We start from the raw sequence: 18603 nt of genomic DNA on the forward strand, positions 1-18603 counted from the left end.
GTGCCTGTAATTCCAGCTACTCAGGAGGCTGAGGCAGGAGAATTGCCTGAACCCAGGAGGCAGAGGTTGTGGTGAGCCGAGATCACGCCATTGCATTTCAGCCTGGGTAACAAGAGCAAAACTCCATCTCAAAAAAAAAAAAAAAAAAAAAAAAAAAAAAAAAAAAAAAAAAAAAAATCCAAAAGCTAACAGAAGACTAGAAATAACTAAGATCAGAGAAGGATTGAAGGAGATAGAGACACAAAAAACCCTCCAAAAAAATCAATAAGTCCAGGAGCTGGTTTTTTTTGAAAAAAATCAACAAAATACACAGACTGCTAACTAGATTAATAAAGAAGAAAAGAGGGAAGAATCAAATAGACACAATAAAAAATGATAAAGGGGATATCACACTGACCCCACAGAAATACAAACTACCATCATAAAATACTATAAATACTTCTACAAAAATAAACTAGAAACTCTAGAAAACATTGATAAATTCCTGAACACATACACCCTACCAAGACTAGACCAAGAAGAAGTCAAATCACTGAATAGACCAACAACAAGTTCTGAAATTGAGGCAGTAATTAATAGCCTACCAACCAAAAAAAGTCCAGGACTAGATGGATTCACAGCTGAATCCTACCAGAAATACAAAAAGTAGCTGATACCACTCTTTCAGATACTATTGCAAACAACTGAAAAGGAGGGACTCCTCCCTAATGCATTTTATGAAACCAGCATCATCCTGATACCAAAATTGGGCAGAGACACACAAAAAGAGGAAACTTCAGGCAAATATCTCTAATGAACATTGATGGGAAAATCCTCAATAAAATACTGGCAAACCAAATTCAACAGCACTTCAAAAAACTTATCACAATAAGTCAGCTACATCCCTGGGATGCAAGAATGGCTCAACATACACAAATCAATAAGCATAATCTATCACGCAAACAGAATGAAAGACAAAAACCACATAATTATCTCAATAGACACAGAAAAGACCTTGCTAAAATTCAACATCTCTTCATGTTCAAAACTCTCAGTGAACTAGGTATTGATGAAACACATCTCAAAATAACAAAAGCTATTTATGACAAACTACTCAGCCAATATCATAGTAAAGGGGCAAAAGCTGAAAGTATTCCTGTTGAAAACCAGTACAAGATAAAGATGCCCTCTCTCACCCCTCCTATTCAACATAGTATTGGAAGTTCTGGTCAGGGCAATCAGGGAAGAGAAAGAAATAAAGATATTCAAATAGGAAGAGAGGAAGTCAAATTGTCTCTGTTTGCAGACAATTTGACTGTATATTTAGAAAACTCCATCATTTCAGCCTAAAAACTTCTTAAACTGATAAGCAACCTCAGCAAAGTCTCAGGATACAAAATCAATGTGAAAAAATCACAAGCATTCCTTTACACCAACAATAGACAAACACAGAGCCAAATCCTGAATGAGCTCCCATTCACAATTGCTACAAAGATCATAAAATACCTAGGAATACAGCTAACAAGGGGTGCAAAGGACCTCTTCAAGGAGGACTGCAAAGCATTGCTCAAGGAAATAAGAGAGGATGAAATCAATTGGAAAACCATTCCACCGTCTTGGATAAGAAGAATCAATATCGTGAAAATGGCCATACTGCCCAAATTAATTTATAGAATCAATGCTACTCCCATCAAACTATCATTGACATTCTTCACAGAATTAGAAAAACCTATTTTAAATTTCATATGTAATCAAGGAAGACCCCCATATAGCCAAGACAATCCTAAGCAAAAAGAACAAAGCTGGAGGTGTCATGCTACCTGGCTTTAAACTATACTACAAGTATACAGTAACCAAAACAGCATGATACTGGTATCAAAACAGATATATAGATCAATAGAACAGTACAGAGACCTCAAAAATAACACCCTACATTAATAACCATCTTATCTTCAACAAACCTGACAAAAACAAAAAATGGGGAAAGGCCCTCCTATTCAGTAGACGATGCTGGGAAAACTGGCTAGCCATATGCAGAAAACTGAAAACTGGACCCCTTCCTTACACATCATACAAAAATTAACCCAAGATGGATTAAAGACTTAAATTTAAAACCAAAATCATCAAAACCCCAGAAGAAAACCTAGGCAATATCATTCAGGACATAGGCAAAGGCAAAGACTTCATGACAAAAATGTCAAAAGCAATTGCAACAAAAGCCAAAATTGACAAATGGGATCTAATCAAACTAAAAAGCTTCTGCACAGCAAAAGAAACTCTCATCAGAGTGAACAGGCAACCTACAGAATAGGATAAAATTTCTGCAATCTACCCATCTGACAAAGATCTGACATCCAGGATTTACAAGTAACTTAAACAAATTTATAAGAAAAAAAAACCATCAAAAAGTGGGCAAAGGATATGAACAGACACTTCTCAAAAGAAGACATTTATGTGGCCAACAAACATATGAAAAAAACCCTCAGTATCACTGATCATCAGAGAATTGCAAATCAAAACCACAATAAGATACCATCTCAGACCAGTCAGAATGGCAATTATTAAAACATCAGGAAAAAATAGATGCTGAAGAGGCTGTGTAGAAACAGGAATACTTTTACACTGTTGGTGGGAATATAAAGTAATTCAGCCATTGTGGAAGACAGTATGGCGATTCTTCAAGAATTTAGAATCAGAAATACCATTTGACCCAGCACTCCCATTTCTGAGTATATACCCAAAGGAATGTAATTCATTCTACTATAAAGACACATGCACATGTATGTTTATTGCATCACTATTTACGGTAGCAAAGACATGGAAACAACCCAAATGGCCATCAGTGATAAACTGGATAAAGAAAATGTGGTACATATACACCATGGTATACTATGCAGCCATAAAAAGGAATGAGATCACGTCCTTTGCAGGAACATGGATGAAGCTGGAAGCCATCATCCTCAGCAAACTACGAGGAACAGAAAACCAAATACCGCATGTTCACACTCATAAGTGGGAGTTTAACAATGAGAGCACATGGATACAGAGAGGGGAACAACACACACAAGGGCCTGTTGGGGGGTGGGTGGTAAAAGGAGGGAACATAGAAGACAGGTCAATAGGTGCAGCAAACCACCATGACACACATTACCTATGTAACAAACCTGCATGTTCTGTACATGTATCTCATTCTTTTTTAGAAGAACTTTTTTAAAAAGCACAGAATATAAGTGCCTTATGAGCACAGTGGTATTATTTATTGTCCAATGTAGGATACTTTTGAGAATAAGTTGGAAAGAGTAGGTAAGACAATGAAAATTGCAATTTTTGAAATTTATACACATTGAACAACTTTCTCATATTAGTAAATTTATGAAATAGTTCTTTTTTAAAAACTACTTTCAAAACTAAAATTCTAATGATATACGATTAAAAATTAACAAGTTAGGACCAAAAAACAAAAGCAGATGGACACTAAGGCAACAGGTATAAAATGAAAATGTCCCTGACGAACAAGTATGGTCACCCTACGTATGAGGTCAGAAATAGATTTTATGTTCTAATTGACTCTTAAGGAAATAGTTGCATTATTGCCTCTTCTTAAACTTAATTCGTTTTTGCTAGGAATCCAGCACACATGGGCATACATGCTAGAGACTGTTATGTGATTGTAGCATTGTGTCCTCTATCAGTGCCCCAGGAGGCGGGACTGCCTGGCTCTGAACATGTCCCAGACTGTGCTGGATACATTTTGCCAGCCAGGCCGACCTGAAATGTCTAGGTCCATCTTTGGAGGAGAGCTCATGAAGCCCTGAGGGGATATAATTGCATTTCAGTTATCTTTTTCAAAATGTTGAATTTGAGATCCTCATAATTGATAATTTTTTCATTTGAAATGTATGGCTAGGCTAATAGGAGGCAAGAACAGAAACTTTTGGTCTCTGGTTTTTGGGGGCAAGCAGGAATCTATTTCCCGTTAGCCCACAGCTATTCTTATCAGCCTTTTGTCTTAGTTATATTTTTTTCCCTGCAAAATAGCTGCTGAACAGAAGAATAAAGGGTTTTTTGTGTCTTCTTAGTATTTGTTATCTTTCGACCTCTTAGTTGAAGTGGTTAGAAGAACAAACATTGTAGGTTTAGACAAATGTGCCTTAAACTTCAGGTATATCAATATCCCTTGAATGTCAACATACTCAAGTCAACTAATGAAGCTGGGATATTAATAACATCATGGAACTTGCTGTCAGGATTCATGAGATGTTCCAGGTAAAGAGCCTGGTTTAGTGTTTGGCAAATAGTAGGTGGCCAAAATAAATGGCAACTGTAGTTATCAGTGAAGAAATACATGATTTCATGTAGGTAGGGCTGGATTTGGAGAAAATTGTCACATAAGTGACATACTCTATTTCAGCTTCCTTCCCACTCTCCCTTTTTCCCTCCACACACACCATGCAAACCATCTCCTATTGCCAGTACTTGAGGGCTCTCATATGACCTGGACTGCTCTCTTTTCCTAGTTTAGCATCTTCTGTTCCTGGTTTATCTCCCTTATCTTCTTCCTTCCAGACCTCCCAGTCTTATGACTTCTACTTTTGCTGCATGCCATGTGCAACATTGGAAAGGCTCTGTTAATGTCATTTATGCCAAATGTTAAAGACTGACATCATTTTCCTATGCTAATCTTACCAGGAGGTATTTCAGTTTTAATGAAGGTCAACATCATAACCTAATTGAATAAAAGTGCAAAACTTAAGTTGGAGGCATCAGCAATAGGGAGAGAAGAGATATTTTCAAAGAGATGGACTCAAGATAACAATAAAAATAATGAACAGCTAACATTTAATCAGTGCCAACTTTATTTTGCACTATACATTCATTATATGTATTACTTCATTTAACCCTCACAATTAATAAATTACTATGATTATTTTTATTTTTCTAATAAAAAGAAATGAGGCTTGGACAGGTAAAGCAAGTTGCCCAAAGTCATATATACCTAGCAAGTGAAGAAGACAGGTTTAAAATTCAAGTCCATCTGACTTAGTGTCATCTTTCTTACACTATCCCTTAGAGGCTGCATTTCACCAGGGAACGGATCTACCTGCTCTTCTTATAATCATTCCATAGAGCCTAGTGCAGTGCCTGAAACATAGTAGACAGTCAATTAACAGTTGGCGAATTAATGAATGAATAAATATCTGCCTTGCTCTGCATACCTTTCTGGAATCACCTCTTGCTTGGAGGTCCTGCCTTGCTCAATATTCTAAGAAATCCAGACTGCTAGTAGTTCCGAATATACTCTTCTATTATTGGTCTGTGTGTCTGTTATCTTGTCCCCAATACCTGAGATTCTTCACTTCCCCACAATTTCTGGGCTAACTCCCACTTACCCTGGAAGAGACAGAGCTCACAAGTGATTTTCCCTGATAAAGCACCATCACTTTGGCCTCATCTCTCATTCTCTCCCCACATGTTCTCTTCCCTCTTCCTAACATGATTCAATTGAGCCAAGGATGTTTCAGTGTCTGTACCACAGGTAATAGTGTTTATGAGGGCAGATATCTGACATGTTTTTCTTCTTTATTTTACCTGATTGTGCCCTTTTTTAAATCTGACATTTTTTTTTTGTATTCTTCCGGCTTAGGCTACTCTACCAATTCTAAAATGAATTTTTTTTCATATTTTAATACCTCTGATATTGTTGTGTTCTTCAGTTGATAAAACCTTAAAATTATAATTGAAAGTTTTTTTTTTTTTCTAACTTGGTGAAAGAAAAATAAGGGTTAATTTCCTTCTACAATCAACAGCATATTTGATTTGATGAAATATAGTAATAGATATTAAAGATCATATGAATAAATGAATGACACTCACAGCCCTCCTTGAGTCACATGACTATGCCTACTTAGAACCTAATATTCCACATTACAGGCCTCATGGCAGGGAAGCAGTTGAAGAATTCTTTACTTATGCTAGGCTTTCCTGGTAAAAGTAGGGCAGATAATAAATCAGCTAGAATTGTTTTTGATAATTTCTTGCTGGAGTGATGTGACCTGTCCCATATGTTTATCTTCTAGGTGAAATTGATCTTCAAATTCTCTCCAAAGTTCAGGCTCAATACCCAGGAGTTTGTATCACCAATGAAGTTGTTGAGCCAAGTGCTGAGCAAATTGCCAAGTATAAAGGTATCTGTAACTCCTGGTGCTCTATACCAGATCCTATCCCCAAAGCCTTATCAACTCAAATGACAAATCAACTTAAATGATCAATAATAGAGTTACTGTGGCATGCTCTTCACAAGCTTATTGGGAGAAGAACTGAATTAGCTCTTGGCAGGCATGACTAAACATCTCAAAATGTGAAGAGTGAATAATTAAACTCCTATTTTCTATTGATGTTTTATCCATTCCCCAGTTGTCATCAGCAATAACTTTTTGATCTTCATGCTTAGGTATAGATTCATTCATTGATTCAGAATTATTTACATCAATTTTTAAGAGCTTATGTTTAGTGGGTTACAGCAAAATTTCGCAAACATTTCCTGGCAAAGACCAAATAGTAAATATTTTAGACTTAGAAGGTCAATCCAGTCTCTGTCACAATTAATCAACCTGTCATGTTGATTAGCTGGCAGAAAAAAAAAAAAAAAAAGGTAAACTAATGAGCATGGGTGTGTTTCAATAAAACGGTAATTGTAAACACTAAAATTTCAATTTTATATATTTTCACATATGATATAGCATCCTTTCGTTTTTTTTAACATTCAAAAATATAATGACATGAAATATGAATGGCAGTGACACAAAATCAGGAAGTAGAACAATATATGTTTTTGGTTTTCAGTTCATACAAAAATAAGTAGCAGGCTACATGTAGTTCCTAGACTGTGGTTTGCCTACTCCTGAATTATACAAACATATCATCTGTTTCATATTCACTTTGCATTGATAAAATTCACCAGTTGATTCTTCATTAATACTAAGACAATATAACCTATGTCTTCCCAGGGTTCTTGTAATTATTTCTTACTGACTCTTTCTTTCACCTCTAATTTCATTAAATACTAGGAAAAAAAAAGCAGTATGAACTCTCTGGTCTCTCAGACATAAAAAAGAAAAATGTGCTTTATATCTGTTATGTATATAACATTGATTGCATTAAAATTCTAAATGGAAATGGGTTCCACATTTGCAATTAAAATTGATGGTGTGTCACCTCTTCCCTGTATTTTAGAGCTTGTAGCCAAGACATCAAACCTCAAGAACATAAAGTTTGCTTGGCATAAGGAGACATCATCTGAATATCAAAGTAGAATATTAGAGAAAAAGGAGCTTCAAAAGTGGGACTTTATTCATATGATTCAGGTAAGAAATATGTATTATAATTTATACTCAGAAAGAAGGCTTTTCAGATATATGTATTATGAATGCCTACTATTCTAACTTTTAAAAGAAAAATGAAAATCTGATGTCTAATTTTACAAGTGACCATGATCTGTCCAAATGAAGGATAAATACGTTTCTAATACTAAGATTCTCTTTAACATTCAAAAACCACTTTTCTCTAATACCTCTACAGTTATTCATTTTTTAAAATGCTAGCTTAATTCTTATTTCCTTTTTTGAGATAGGGGTCTCACTGTGTCACCCAGGCTGGAGTGTGGTGGCATGATCATAGCTCACTGTAGCCTCAACCGCTGGAGCTTAAGCAATCCTCCCACTCCAGCTTCCTGGTTAGTTGGGACCACAGGTGTGCACCACCACACCCAACTATGTTTTTTTTTTTTTTGTAGCGATAGGGTCTTACTATGTTGCCCTGGCTGATCTTGAAATCCCAGGCTCAAGTGATCTTCCCACCTCAACCTCCAAAAGTGTTGGAATTATAGGTGTGAGCCACTGCACCCAGTCTTTATTTTTATATCATTGAATGTTTATATACAGATTTGAGAATGATAGCATCATAACATATTCTGTAGTGGCTCTAATGATTTGGGTGGACCAATCTCCCAGAGTGTTTCTGTAGTGGACATAGGGTCACAGGGGCAGATTAAGTAATGCCTCAGCTTAACAAATTTTTACTTCCATCATCCAGATCCAACAAACTGACTCATACATGTCATAGGAAGGGAGTGACTACTGAGTAGATAGCATGGGGCTGGATTTCCAGATATAATTAATATTTCTGAATAGCATAGAGATGTATGTATGGGTTTTGGAAGTTGGCTATCATCAGGAGATGTGCCTATTTTGGAAATACCACTTGATTGACAACAAAACACTATTTTTCTTCCTGTTCTACAATGATAGTCACCCCAAAGGAATAAACTTACAAGAAGTCAAAGGAAGAAATACTCCAATTTCGTCATATGCAGGCAATTTTATGTCTCTGCTCCTTTCGCTGATAAAATCTTTTGTCAGGTGGTACTTCTCACTGTCCAGCAAGCCAAGATCTTTCCCTGCTAGACTTGCTTTTGTTCTCACTTCCTCTCATAACTGTTTCATAACTCCTCTCTCTCCTTACTACTCCTGCAATCTCTCCCAGACCATTCATTGTTTACTGATGACCTCACTTCATAATGTATAGAGAAAACAGAAACTATCAGATGGAAGCTCATTTTTCACCCACTAACCTTGCAAACATAACTACACTTCTGCCATCATCTCCTTCTTCCATCTTACTGCAAAAACCTCCTCTTATCAAAAACTACTCCCTCTGCTTATCACTGGATCCCATTCTTTTCTCTGTTACAAATTTGATTTCAGGAGTCAGCTTCTCTTTCCTATTTCTCTCAAAACCTCTATGTTTGTTCCTTCTTTCTTACAGCAAGTCTGTTTCCCTCTGCATAACTATCCCGTTCCTCTCTCTTCATCTCTGTCTATGCCCCATTTTTCTATGCAGCAACTCTTCCTCTCTATTACTCATTACAGTCCTCACATTCTCATGATACTTTTACAACCTCACTGTCAATTCTGAAAATTTGACTGTCTTCAAGAAAAATTTAAGGCACCTTCTATAGCTTACCTCTGCATTTCTAGCCAGGTCACATAGTAGATTGTTAGCCATCATATTGATTCACTATATTTGGCTACCTGCCTATGGTCCCTCTGGTGGAAAATGTGGAGTGTGGTCCCTAAGGCACCATGAGCCATGTACAAGCCAGGTCCATTTTATTTCATTCATTCTTACGAAAGAGGCATAGCTAAATTACTTTTCCTTTATGCAATGAGTTCTGTAAGGACAGGCTATATGGAATATTGAATTCTTGTCCAACTAAGATGAAGATGAGACACAAGAAGTGTCTATAGGAGTAGGGTCCAAAGATGCAAGCCATGGGGGACAGTTTCCCCTGCCAATGCATAAGTCTAAGCTCTGTGTATTAGGTAGAAAGTCCTGTACTTCACTAGGGATTGGTTCAGAATCATTAAAAATGGGTGGGCTGACCCCTAAACACCCTGGGTCCAAGAAGATAACCTCATGCTTTATTTAGTCCAGCTTCCTAGAGAATCTGTCATCATCAGAGCCTGTCACATTTTCTGTGCTTTTAAAAAAAGCATCTGTGAGCATATGGAGAAGCTAGTGCAAAGGGCTTAATTGTAAAGCAATATTCCATGAAATGGGGTCTGTTTTTATGGTGCTGGGACCATTTTCTCCCAGAAGAACTGCAATTCACGAATTATAGAATAGACATAGGATTCATGTCCCCATGTGGAATGGTGACTGTCTCCAGCTATAAATGTCTGTGTTATGGAAGCCAGAAAGAGTAAATTTAAAACCATTTGACTCTAGTTGAACAAATACCATATTTTTCCCTTTCCCCAAATATTTTTTCACATTATTGTTCAATGTCTCCATGCAATGTCTTTGATCTTTGAATTTCTTAAGTGTTTTACTGGGTAAAAATTCACTCAACTAGAAAATCAAATTTTCTAGGAGTATCTAGCCCAAGCAATAAAGACTTCAACATAGAGAAGCATCTCATTTCTCTTTTTCCTCCTTTCTAGATGTTGTATTATGTAAAAGATGTCCCAGCTACCCTGAAATTCTTCCATAGTCTCTTAGGTACCAGTGCTAAGATGCTCATTATTCTTGTGTCAGGTAAGTTATTTTCATTCACCCCAAATTTTAAAACAGCAATAATACACATATGCATGGATTCCTGTGTTTGAAGGAAGCTTATATATTTTGTCTTCATTATGAAATTCTTGCCTTGGCCTCTAATCATTGCCAGTTAATTTTCACAGTACTAGGGAAGTCATTCAAACCAGTTCTCAATTTAGAATTAAGTAAATATTCTTTCTTTTGGGAAAATATGTCTTTGTCTTCTATATATGAATTCCTTTTTATAGCTTAGAGCAAATTCCACTGACACAAGTTTCTAAATGAGACTAAAAATAGTAAATATTTATTTTACTTACTTTGTCATTTAAATGTCTGTTTTCTCTCTGTGATGTTTATTAGTAAAAAAAGTTTAAATAGTCAGATGTCATCATATTTGATTAATTCGCATTCTTAGAGCCATGATCAACTGCTCACCATAGGTTTTTTTCAAATGCCTATCATAAACAGTTTATTTGTTTTGTTTTGTTTTGTGTTTTGTGTTGGTATTTTATTTTCCAAGGAGGCATGTGAGCATGTCCAGTTGCTTCCAGGGATATAGTAAGTATCACACAGAGAACACAAGTGAACATTTTTAGATAATGAAACATTGATATTGTTGAGGTCAGCATTTATTATCTCTTGCATTCAGCAATCTTTACATCCAGTATTTGGTTTTCTGCTTCTGTGTTAGTTTTATAAAGCCAATAGCTTCTGGCTCTATCCATGTTTCCCCAAAAGACATGATCTCATTCTTCGTTATGGCTACATAGTATTCCATGGTGTATAGGTATCACATTTTCTTTATCCAGTCTGTCTTTGATGGGTATTTAGGTTGATTCCATGTCTTCGATATTGTGAGTAATCCTGCAATGAACACTATGTGCATGTGTCTTTATGGTAGAATGATTAATATTCCTCTGGGTATATACCCAGTAGTGGGATTGCAAACTATAATAAGGGGGGGTACAATAACCAAACAGCATGGTACTGTGCAAAAACAGGCACATAGACCAATGGAACAGAATAGAGAGCCTAGAAATAAGGCCACACACCTATGACCATCTGATCTTTGACAAAGCTGACAAAAACATGCAATGGAGAAAAGACTCCCTATTCAATAAATGGTGCTGGAATAACCGACTAGCTCTATGCAGAGGATTGAAGCTGGACTCCTGTTCTATATACAAAAATTAACTCAAGATGGGTTAGGGACTACCCCAAACTATAAAAGCCCTGGAAGACAAGCTAGGCAATACCATCCTGCACACAGGAACAGTCAAAGATTTCATGACAAAGACACCAAAAGCAATGATAACATTGGCAAATCAGATCTAATTAAACTCACTAGCTTCTGCACAGCAAAAGAAACTATCAACTGAGTAAATAGCCTACAAAAAGGGAGAAAATATTTGCAAACTATGCATTTGACAAATCATCTACAAGGAACGTAAACAAATTTACAAGAGAAAAATAAACAACCCCATTAAAAAGTGGGCAAAAGACATGAATAAACATTTCTCAAAGGAAGACATACATGTGACCAACAAGCATTTGAAAAAAAGCTCAATATCTCTGATCATTAGAGAAATGCAAATCAAAACCACAATGAGATACCATCTCATGTCAGTCAGAATGACAATTATTAAATAGTCAAAAAAATAACACATGCTGATGAGGTTGTGGAGAAAAAGGGACACTTTACATTGTTGGTGAGAGTATAAAGTGGTTCAACCATTGTGGAAAGCAGTATGGCAATTTCTCAGAGAGCTAAAAGCAGAATTACCAGTTGACCCAGCAACCCTCTTATAGAGCAGTTTAATTCCTTTTTGTTCTGTTTCTATCATCTAGATAAGCCTGCGCACCCGGGAACCTGTCTTAACAACAACACATTTCCCTGAGATAAATTATTTTGCCTCCTTGGTGTATGAAGGTGACTGTAGGTTCCTATTTTTAAAAATAGCAATACTTGCTTTGTTATATTAACATACCCAATACAAATATGTCGGTTGGCTTTTGGAAAAATAGATCAAGTCCAGTTTCCAACATTGGGAACAAATTTGATCACAAGAAATTTCCAATTAGGCTTTTTCATATCGATATCAGTGAAGGCAAATAGGAATGATCCACGTAATTACTAGTCACTGTTTTCTTTCAATGATGTAGCTTCAAATCCCTATCTGCTAGACTAGCCTGTGAATAGAAAACAAGTTTGAGAAACCTCATCAGCTGAGGTGTTCCATCTACATTCATCCTAACCCCTGTTTAGGAACCACTGCCTACCTTGCCTTCTCTGCCAGAACTATAATTCTTGAAATGCCATTTTTCATTTGCTTAACAGATTGAAACATTTTCTAAAGCTGAATATTGTTTTAGAACTTGGAATACCTATACCACATTCATTCACACTAGTTTCTGTTTTTATCAAGATTCTTTGAGTCACTTTCTAAATTGAATTTGCCTCATAATTATCTAAAAGGGAAGTATCCTGCACATTTGTTTCAAGGTAATATTGTCCTCCATAACTGCTCTGCAATGCACAAAACTGAGTACTCATGGTATATAGGGAGGCATATAGGGAGATTCAGAAGAGTTTGTTTAGAGCAGTGTCTCTCATCTCTGTTCCTAGATCTTTGTAAAGACTTTGGCACAAAGGCAATACTCAGTAAGTATGTTTTAATTAAGCTGAATAATTGTTTATTATTTCTGCCTTATGATATCAGAACTACAATAAGCTCTGAACATACAAAAAAAAAGAGAATATATTTCAGCTAAAACTGACTTGATGAAATCAGAGAACACAGGAAGTTCTGGATATTTGCAGATGGAGTTTAATAAATAGGAATAAAAGGTTCAATAAAAAAGGCGTGCACGCACACACACACACACACACACTGCAAATGGAAGCAGCCAGACAAAAGCAATGAAGGACAAACAAGTAAAACTCATTAGGGAAAGAAAAAGAAATTGAAATCAGAATTAAATGACAACATTTACTGGTCATCCTATTGAAATACATGTTGCTTGACAGAAATCAACCTTTTCTCTGTGTTCCTGAATATCCATTACAGAACTACCCCAACTCAAGAGACAGTCACTTAGCGATAACTAGCAGAAATTCCTGATAATGGAGATGAAAGAAATTTGATTTGGGGATAAAAAAGAAGAGACATAAGAACAAGAGAGTTGGATTTCTTAAAAAAAACGTGGAGTATCCCACACTAAAATGACGTCAAAGAAATGTTTTTTTCTGAAAATGTTGTAGCCTAGCATCAACTGGGAGCATTGCTATTTAAAAGGTGGCCTGTCAGGTTAAGGGAGACGAGTCAGAAGGAGATCCCTGAAGGTTTCTGTCTGTCCTCTCCTTACCTGACTAAGGAAGGAGGCAAATCACTGTGTGTTATTTTTAGTGCAGTGAGAAAAAAAGAATCTGGTTTATATCACGTTGAAAACAAAAGTAACACCATATGTTGTGCCCACCGAGAGCCATCATGATAATGCATCAGTCAGGGAGTGCGTAACTGCTCAGCTCAGAAATGGCACCGAGTCACAGCACTGACACCAGCAAATTTTCTGCAATTAGTGTTTGGTTCTTTTTTCTCTGCCAGGTTAAAAATAATAATGATGATGGTAACAGAGCCTCCCTTCAACCGCTGAAATGCTTATTTTCTTATAATGTCTTGTTTGCCGGCAAACTCTTATTTGGGAAGACAATTCGCTGTCTTTGGAATGAAAGATTTTTTAATAAATACAACCCTCATTTACTTTCATTGAATGGAGGTTTTATGCTTTCTGCTTCATTCCAATTCCCCCTTCTCCTAGAGCATATCCTGCAGTTAGCTCTTCCTCTTCTGAAATAGTAGTAGAACATCAATTATCTTAAGCTGTTTATTACTTAGCCTATTATTTGTCTTGGATAATCTCTTGGGTTGAATTAATCTGGGAAATTTAGCTTAATCTGTGGATGAAAGCCAAGGGTCTTTGAGCATTCTCTAATCATATTCAGAACTGTGTGGGTATGTATTGTTGTGTATTTTTCTGGAGAGTCATTTGCTCTCATTAGACCACAAAGGGGACTTGGGAACCAAAAAAACCTCAAGACATTTAATTCTACAAGCACATAGAAAGTATAGGTTGTCTCTCATATTCCTTTCGCCAAGTCCAATTTAACACTTGAGCAACATTAACTAATGTGTCATGGTTCTAAGGGCCTTTACTTTACTAACTCAGTTAATCCTTGTTGCAGTCTATGAATTGATTATATTATCACCCCTGTTTGACAGAAGATAAAACTGAGACATGGGTTCATAAACTTGGTAAGAGGGAAAGCCAGGCTTCATACTCAGGCAGTTGGGTTTTAAAGACCATGCTTTTTATTACCTCCCTGTACTCACTGTGTATATAATATGCATATATTATTAGAAGGCCCATAAGTATAAACTCATTACTATTATTACATATTTTTGAACAGCAGGTTTGCTCTTTTAGTCTCAAGATTGCAATTAGTGGAAATACACTAGCAAACTAATTCATTTATCTTATAAGCACTTACTATACATCTTCCACGTGTTTACCATTATGCAATAATTCACTTAAATTATCTCATGTAATGCTTGTGGTTGCATTCAAGGTAAGTATGATAATCCCCATTTTACAGATGAGGAAATTGAAGTTCTGAGAGGGTAGATAACAAGTCTCATCTCATTCATAAAGCAGCGGAAGAAGAGTTCAGCTCATGTCTGTCTCCCTCAGATAAGGTTTTTCTTAGCTTCTCTGCAGGGCTAGATTTTCAATTAAATACTATAAATGTTGCTAAAAGGTCTTCTAAACTTGGGGACAAGATTTATAGAAATCCACCTAGTTATTGTCAGCCCAAAGCAGCATCTTGTTTTATATAGGGATGAGAGTAAAAAATTATTGCTCTGAATAAATGATCATTTACTGTGCTCTTTCTTTCCATTTTAATTTTTACTCTTAAAGACGCTTGTCTGAATTGCAGACTAACAACTATCTTCCTCATATTACCATCTGAATGTCCAGTAGATATCTCAAATCTATATTCCTGAAACCAGAGGCCTGATGATGCAAAACTGCTTGTCCCTCATTCTTCTCCTCTCCAATAATGGCAATTCTGATTTCTCAGGTGCCCAGGCAGAAATCACTGCAATCATCACTCTGACTCTTTCCTTTTGCCCATAACCTACATCCAAATTGTTTTGTCCTGTTGGATCTAGGAGTATATCACATAAAAACTCTCACCACTTCTCTTTACCTCCCAGCTAACTGGTCTATCGTAGCCCCCACCCTGCCCCCACCTATCCCCCAGGTGATTCCAGTAACCTTCTGGCAGTTCTCCCCACCTCGCCCTTATGCTCCAGTACTCTCTTCTCATCTGTATGGCCCAGGTGACCTTATTAAATGTGTATTATGTCACCCTAATGTGCTGTTCCATACAGAAATCACATTTTGGTAGTGAAATTGAAACTGAAATTAATTAAAATGAAATGAAACTTACAATTTAGGTCTTCAGTCACACTGGAAACCCAGTCCTAAGACACCTTTCAAGTGCTCCATAGCAACAAATGGTGAGTGACAATCCCGCTGGACAATGCAGATGTAGAAAATGTCCACTGGTTCAGAAAGGTCTATAAGACAGCACCACAATGGTTTTCCATTGGGCTTCCCGTGATCTGTCACCTCATCCACTCCCCACCTCTTACCCCTCCAATCTTATCTCCTTCCCCTCTGCCCTCTCTCATTCAGCTCCAGTTTCACTGGTTTCCTAGCTAGTTCTTGACTAGCCAAGCATCTTCCTGCTTCAGGTCCTTTGCAGCTGCTCATCTCTCTCCTGGAGTCATCTTCCCCCTGATATCTACCTTGCTTGAAGTTAGGTCTCTGCTGAAATGTCAGGTTATTAGAGAGACTCTGTGATCACCCTAGTTAAAGCAGGAGCCCATCAAAGTCTTTAACCCGCTTAGCACTTATTCAGATTAGTTTTTCATTTAGCACTTATCACCATGTATTTACTTACTTAATTTTCTCTTTCCTCCCGTACTCCTTGAAATGTGAGCTCCACAAAGAACAAGATTATTATGTTGTTCACCATTCTATCCTAAGCATCTAGTGTACTTTCTGGCAGACTGCAAATGAAAGAAAGAAGAATTGAAAGCATGAATTTTGTTCTATTGCACAGGAAGCAGTGGTTGGGCCAAGCTGTGGGAAAAGTATGGATCACGCTTACCCAGGGATGACCTCTGCCTGTATATCACATCATCTGACCTCACTCAGATGCTGGACAACCTAGGGCTTAGGTATGAGTGCTATGACCTTTTGTCCACCATGGACATATCTGACTGCTTTATTGATGGGAATGAAAATGGAGACCTGCTTTGGGATTTTTTGACTGAAACCTATAACTTTAATGCCACAGCACCACCTGATCTCAAAGCAGAGATTGCAAAAGATCTACAAGAGCCTGAATTTAGTGCTAAGAAAGAGGGTAAGGTTCTTTTTAATAATAGTCTGAGTTTCATAGTGATTGAGGCATAACTATCAATCACAAAAGTGTATTTAAAAATTACATTTTGAACGACTCTGATCACTCATTTATTTCCGTATTAAATTACAAGTACATTCATTGATGTAAATAAAGCACTGTTTTCATATGAGATGCAGAGAATTCCAAGACATTATTGGACTTCCATGTGGGATACTGCTGGTCTTATCCTGTCCCTCCTCCAGGTAGAGACATCACATGCAGACTCAATATAACATAAGCTAGAAAAATTAGACAACTGAATTTCTCTGGCTTGTTGATGACAAAATTCATTCCATTTGCTGATTGTCTGAATTTTTCTTGAATACTAATACAATATACACTATAGATTCTTTGTTAGTGAAGTATCCACTTATCAGTACTTTGAACACAAAGCCTGTGTTGCAACTGAATTTCCATGACTTGTTGACAATAAAATTCAATCCATTTGCTGATTGTCTGAATTTTTCTAGAATAACTAATAAAATATATACTATGGATTCTTTATTAGTGAAATACGTACTTGTAAATACTTTGAACACAAAGCCCATGTTACTGATTTGGCCCTTTTGTGAAGAAGTGTTTGTCTTTATACATTCTTCTATTGTATTTTCTATCTTATTTGTATTACTTTTTAAGAGTAAGTACCTTTACAATATTACAAAATTAATTCCTTATCATGTGTTGTCATTTCTTTCCATTCTTTTCTCTTGTAATTTTATCCATGAATAACATTTTTGTTTGTCTTTTTGATATACTAAGTTTTTCTATTATATTTAGCCAAATTTGTTTGTTTGTTTTTTAAGTCTGGTCTTCTGAAAAATTTTAAAAGACCTTCTAAAACCAAGATTTTAGAACACTAACATATTTTATTAAAATAAAATTACAGTTTTGTTTTTTTTTTTAGAAAAAAGAAATCTATAATATGTTTGAAACTAGGTAGGTATAAACAGTGAGAACAAACTGTTTCCCCTAAAATAATAGCCAGATGTATAAACAAAATTTATTGAAGAACAAAAAACACAAAAGTAAAAAATTTACTAGTTTGAAATGCACCTTTTATCAGATTTCTAGGAATTTGGTAAATGCAAGGTTCTAGAAAACTTTCAATGCATTTTGATACTTCATAGTCTCTTATGTCATTCTTATGACCTCCTATAAGACTAAGAGTTATCTTTGGAATGTAGGATTTCAGGGTTTTTTTGAAAACATATTTGATTTTCTCTTTTATTTCTAATGATAACCCTCTGTCATTTTAGACATAAACAGTACATATCTTTAGATAAGTAAATAACTAATTTAATAATTAATACATAAATATTTTAAGTATGTAAATAATTACTACTCCCTGTCAGAAACAGAACAAAAGTAAGTTTTACTAAACAGCTCATGGCCCTCATTCTGCCAGTGAGGAAGCCTTCAACACAGTGTGATACTCATTCTTTGATGTAATGGCTTCCGCTTAATGCTGTAGTATAATCACTTTAAAAAGTTAAATGACCCCTCTCAATCACCTAGTTATCCCCAGGGAATACACTGGCATAGAGAACCTATTTACACTAATAAATTACCAAGCTTTGTTGTTCATAATAAGTAAAACTTGTATTGCTCTCTTTGTGTGGACAACTTCATCAATGCTTTTTGAATTATAAATTCCAACAAATGAAACGACAGTTATCCGATCAGATTCCTGAATATGAGCACTGAACCATTAATCATGCTGATATGTACTACTGACAAAGGAAATCTGTGAGGTACACATGATCGATGGGTATGGGGCCATGAAGATCTTGAACAACTTCACCAGAGGGTTGGAAATCAAGACTTTACAGATTCTTTTGTAAAAAGCACATGTGCAAAAACAAAAATAGAACTAACAATGCTATTTAAAGATACAAAAGAATTGCAGTCCATAGATTGGTGTTTGTAAATATGGCGTTTTTCTCATCCTTATTAAACCCTTAGTATACAGGATAAATAAATTCTCACCTGTT

The 18603-nt window shown here is 36.1% G+C and overlaps 1 protein-coding gene across 3 annotated transcripts in view; it reads left to right on the forward strand.

Annotated features, from left to right (window-relative positions):
• HNMT (histamine N-methyltransferase) overlaps positions 1-17512 on the forward strand; it is a 47928-nt gene extending 30416 nt beyond the window's left edge. For 2 of the 3 annotated variants that reach the window (XM_032286203.1, XM_032286205.1), the window contains 4 exons: positions 6057-6164; positions 7213-7343; positions 9981-10074; positions 16268-17512. In XM_032286203.1, coding sequence (XP_032142094.1) covers positions 6057-6164; positions 7213-7343; positions 9981-10074; positions 16268-16623 — 689 coding nt within the window. In that variant the 3' untranslated portion in view covers positions 16624-17512. The remainder of the gene's footprint in view (positions 1-6056; positions 6165-7212; positions 7344-9980; positions 10075-16267) is intronic. The other variant, XM_032286204.1, reaches the window with a different exon arrangement.
• The last annotated feature ends 1091 nt before the right edge of the window (positions 17513-18603 follow it).

This window comes from Sapajus apella, unplaced genomic scaffold (assembly GCF_009761245.1).
Source record: "Sapajus apella isolate SASKATOON/1434 unplaced genomic scaffold, GSC_monkey_1.0 scaffold18, whole genome shotgun sequence".
NCBI classification, from domain to species: Eukaryota; Metazoa; Chordata; class Mammalia; order Primates; family Cebidae; genus Sapajus; species Sapajus apella.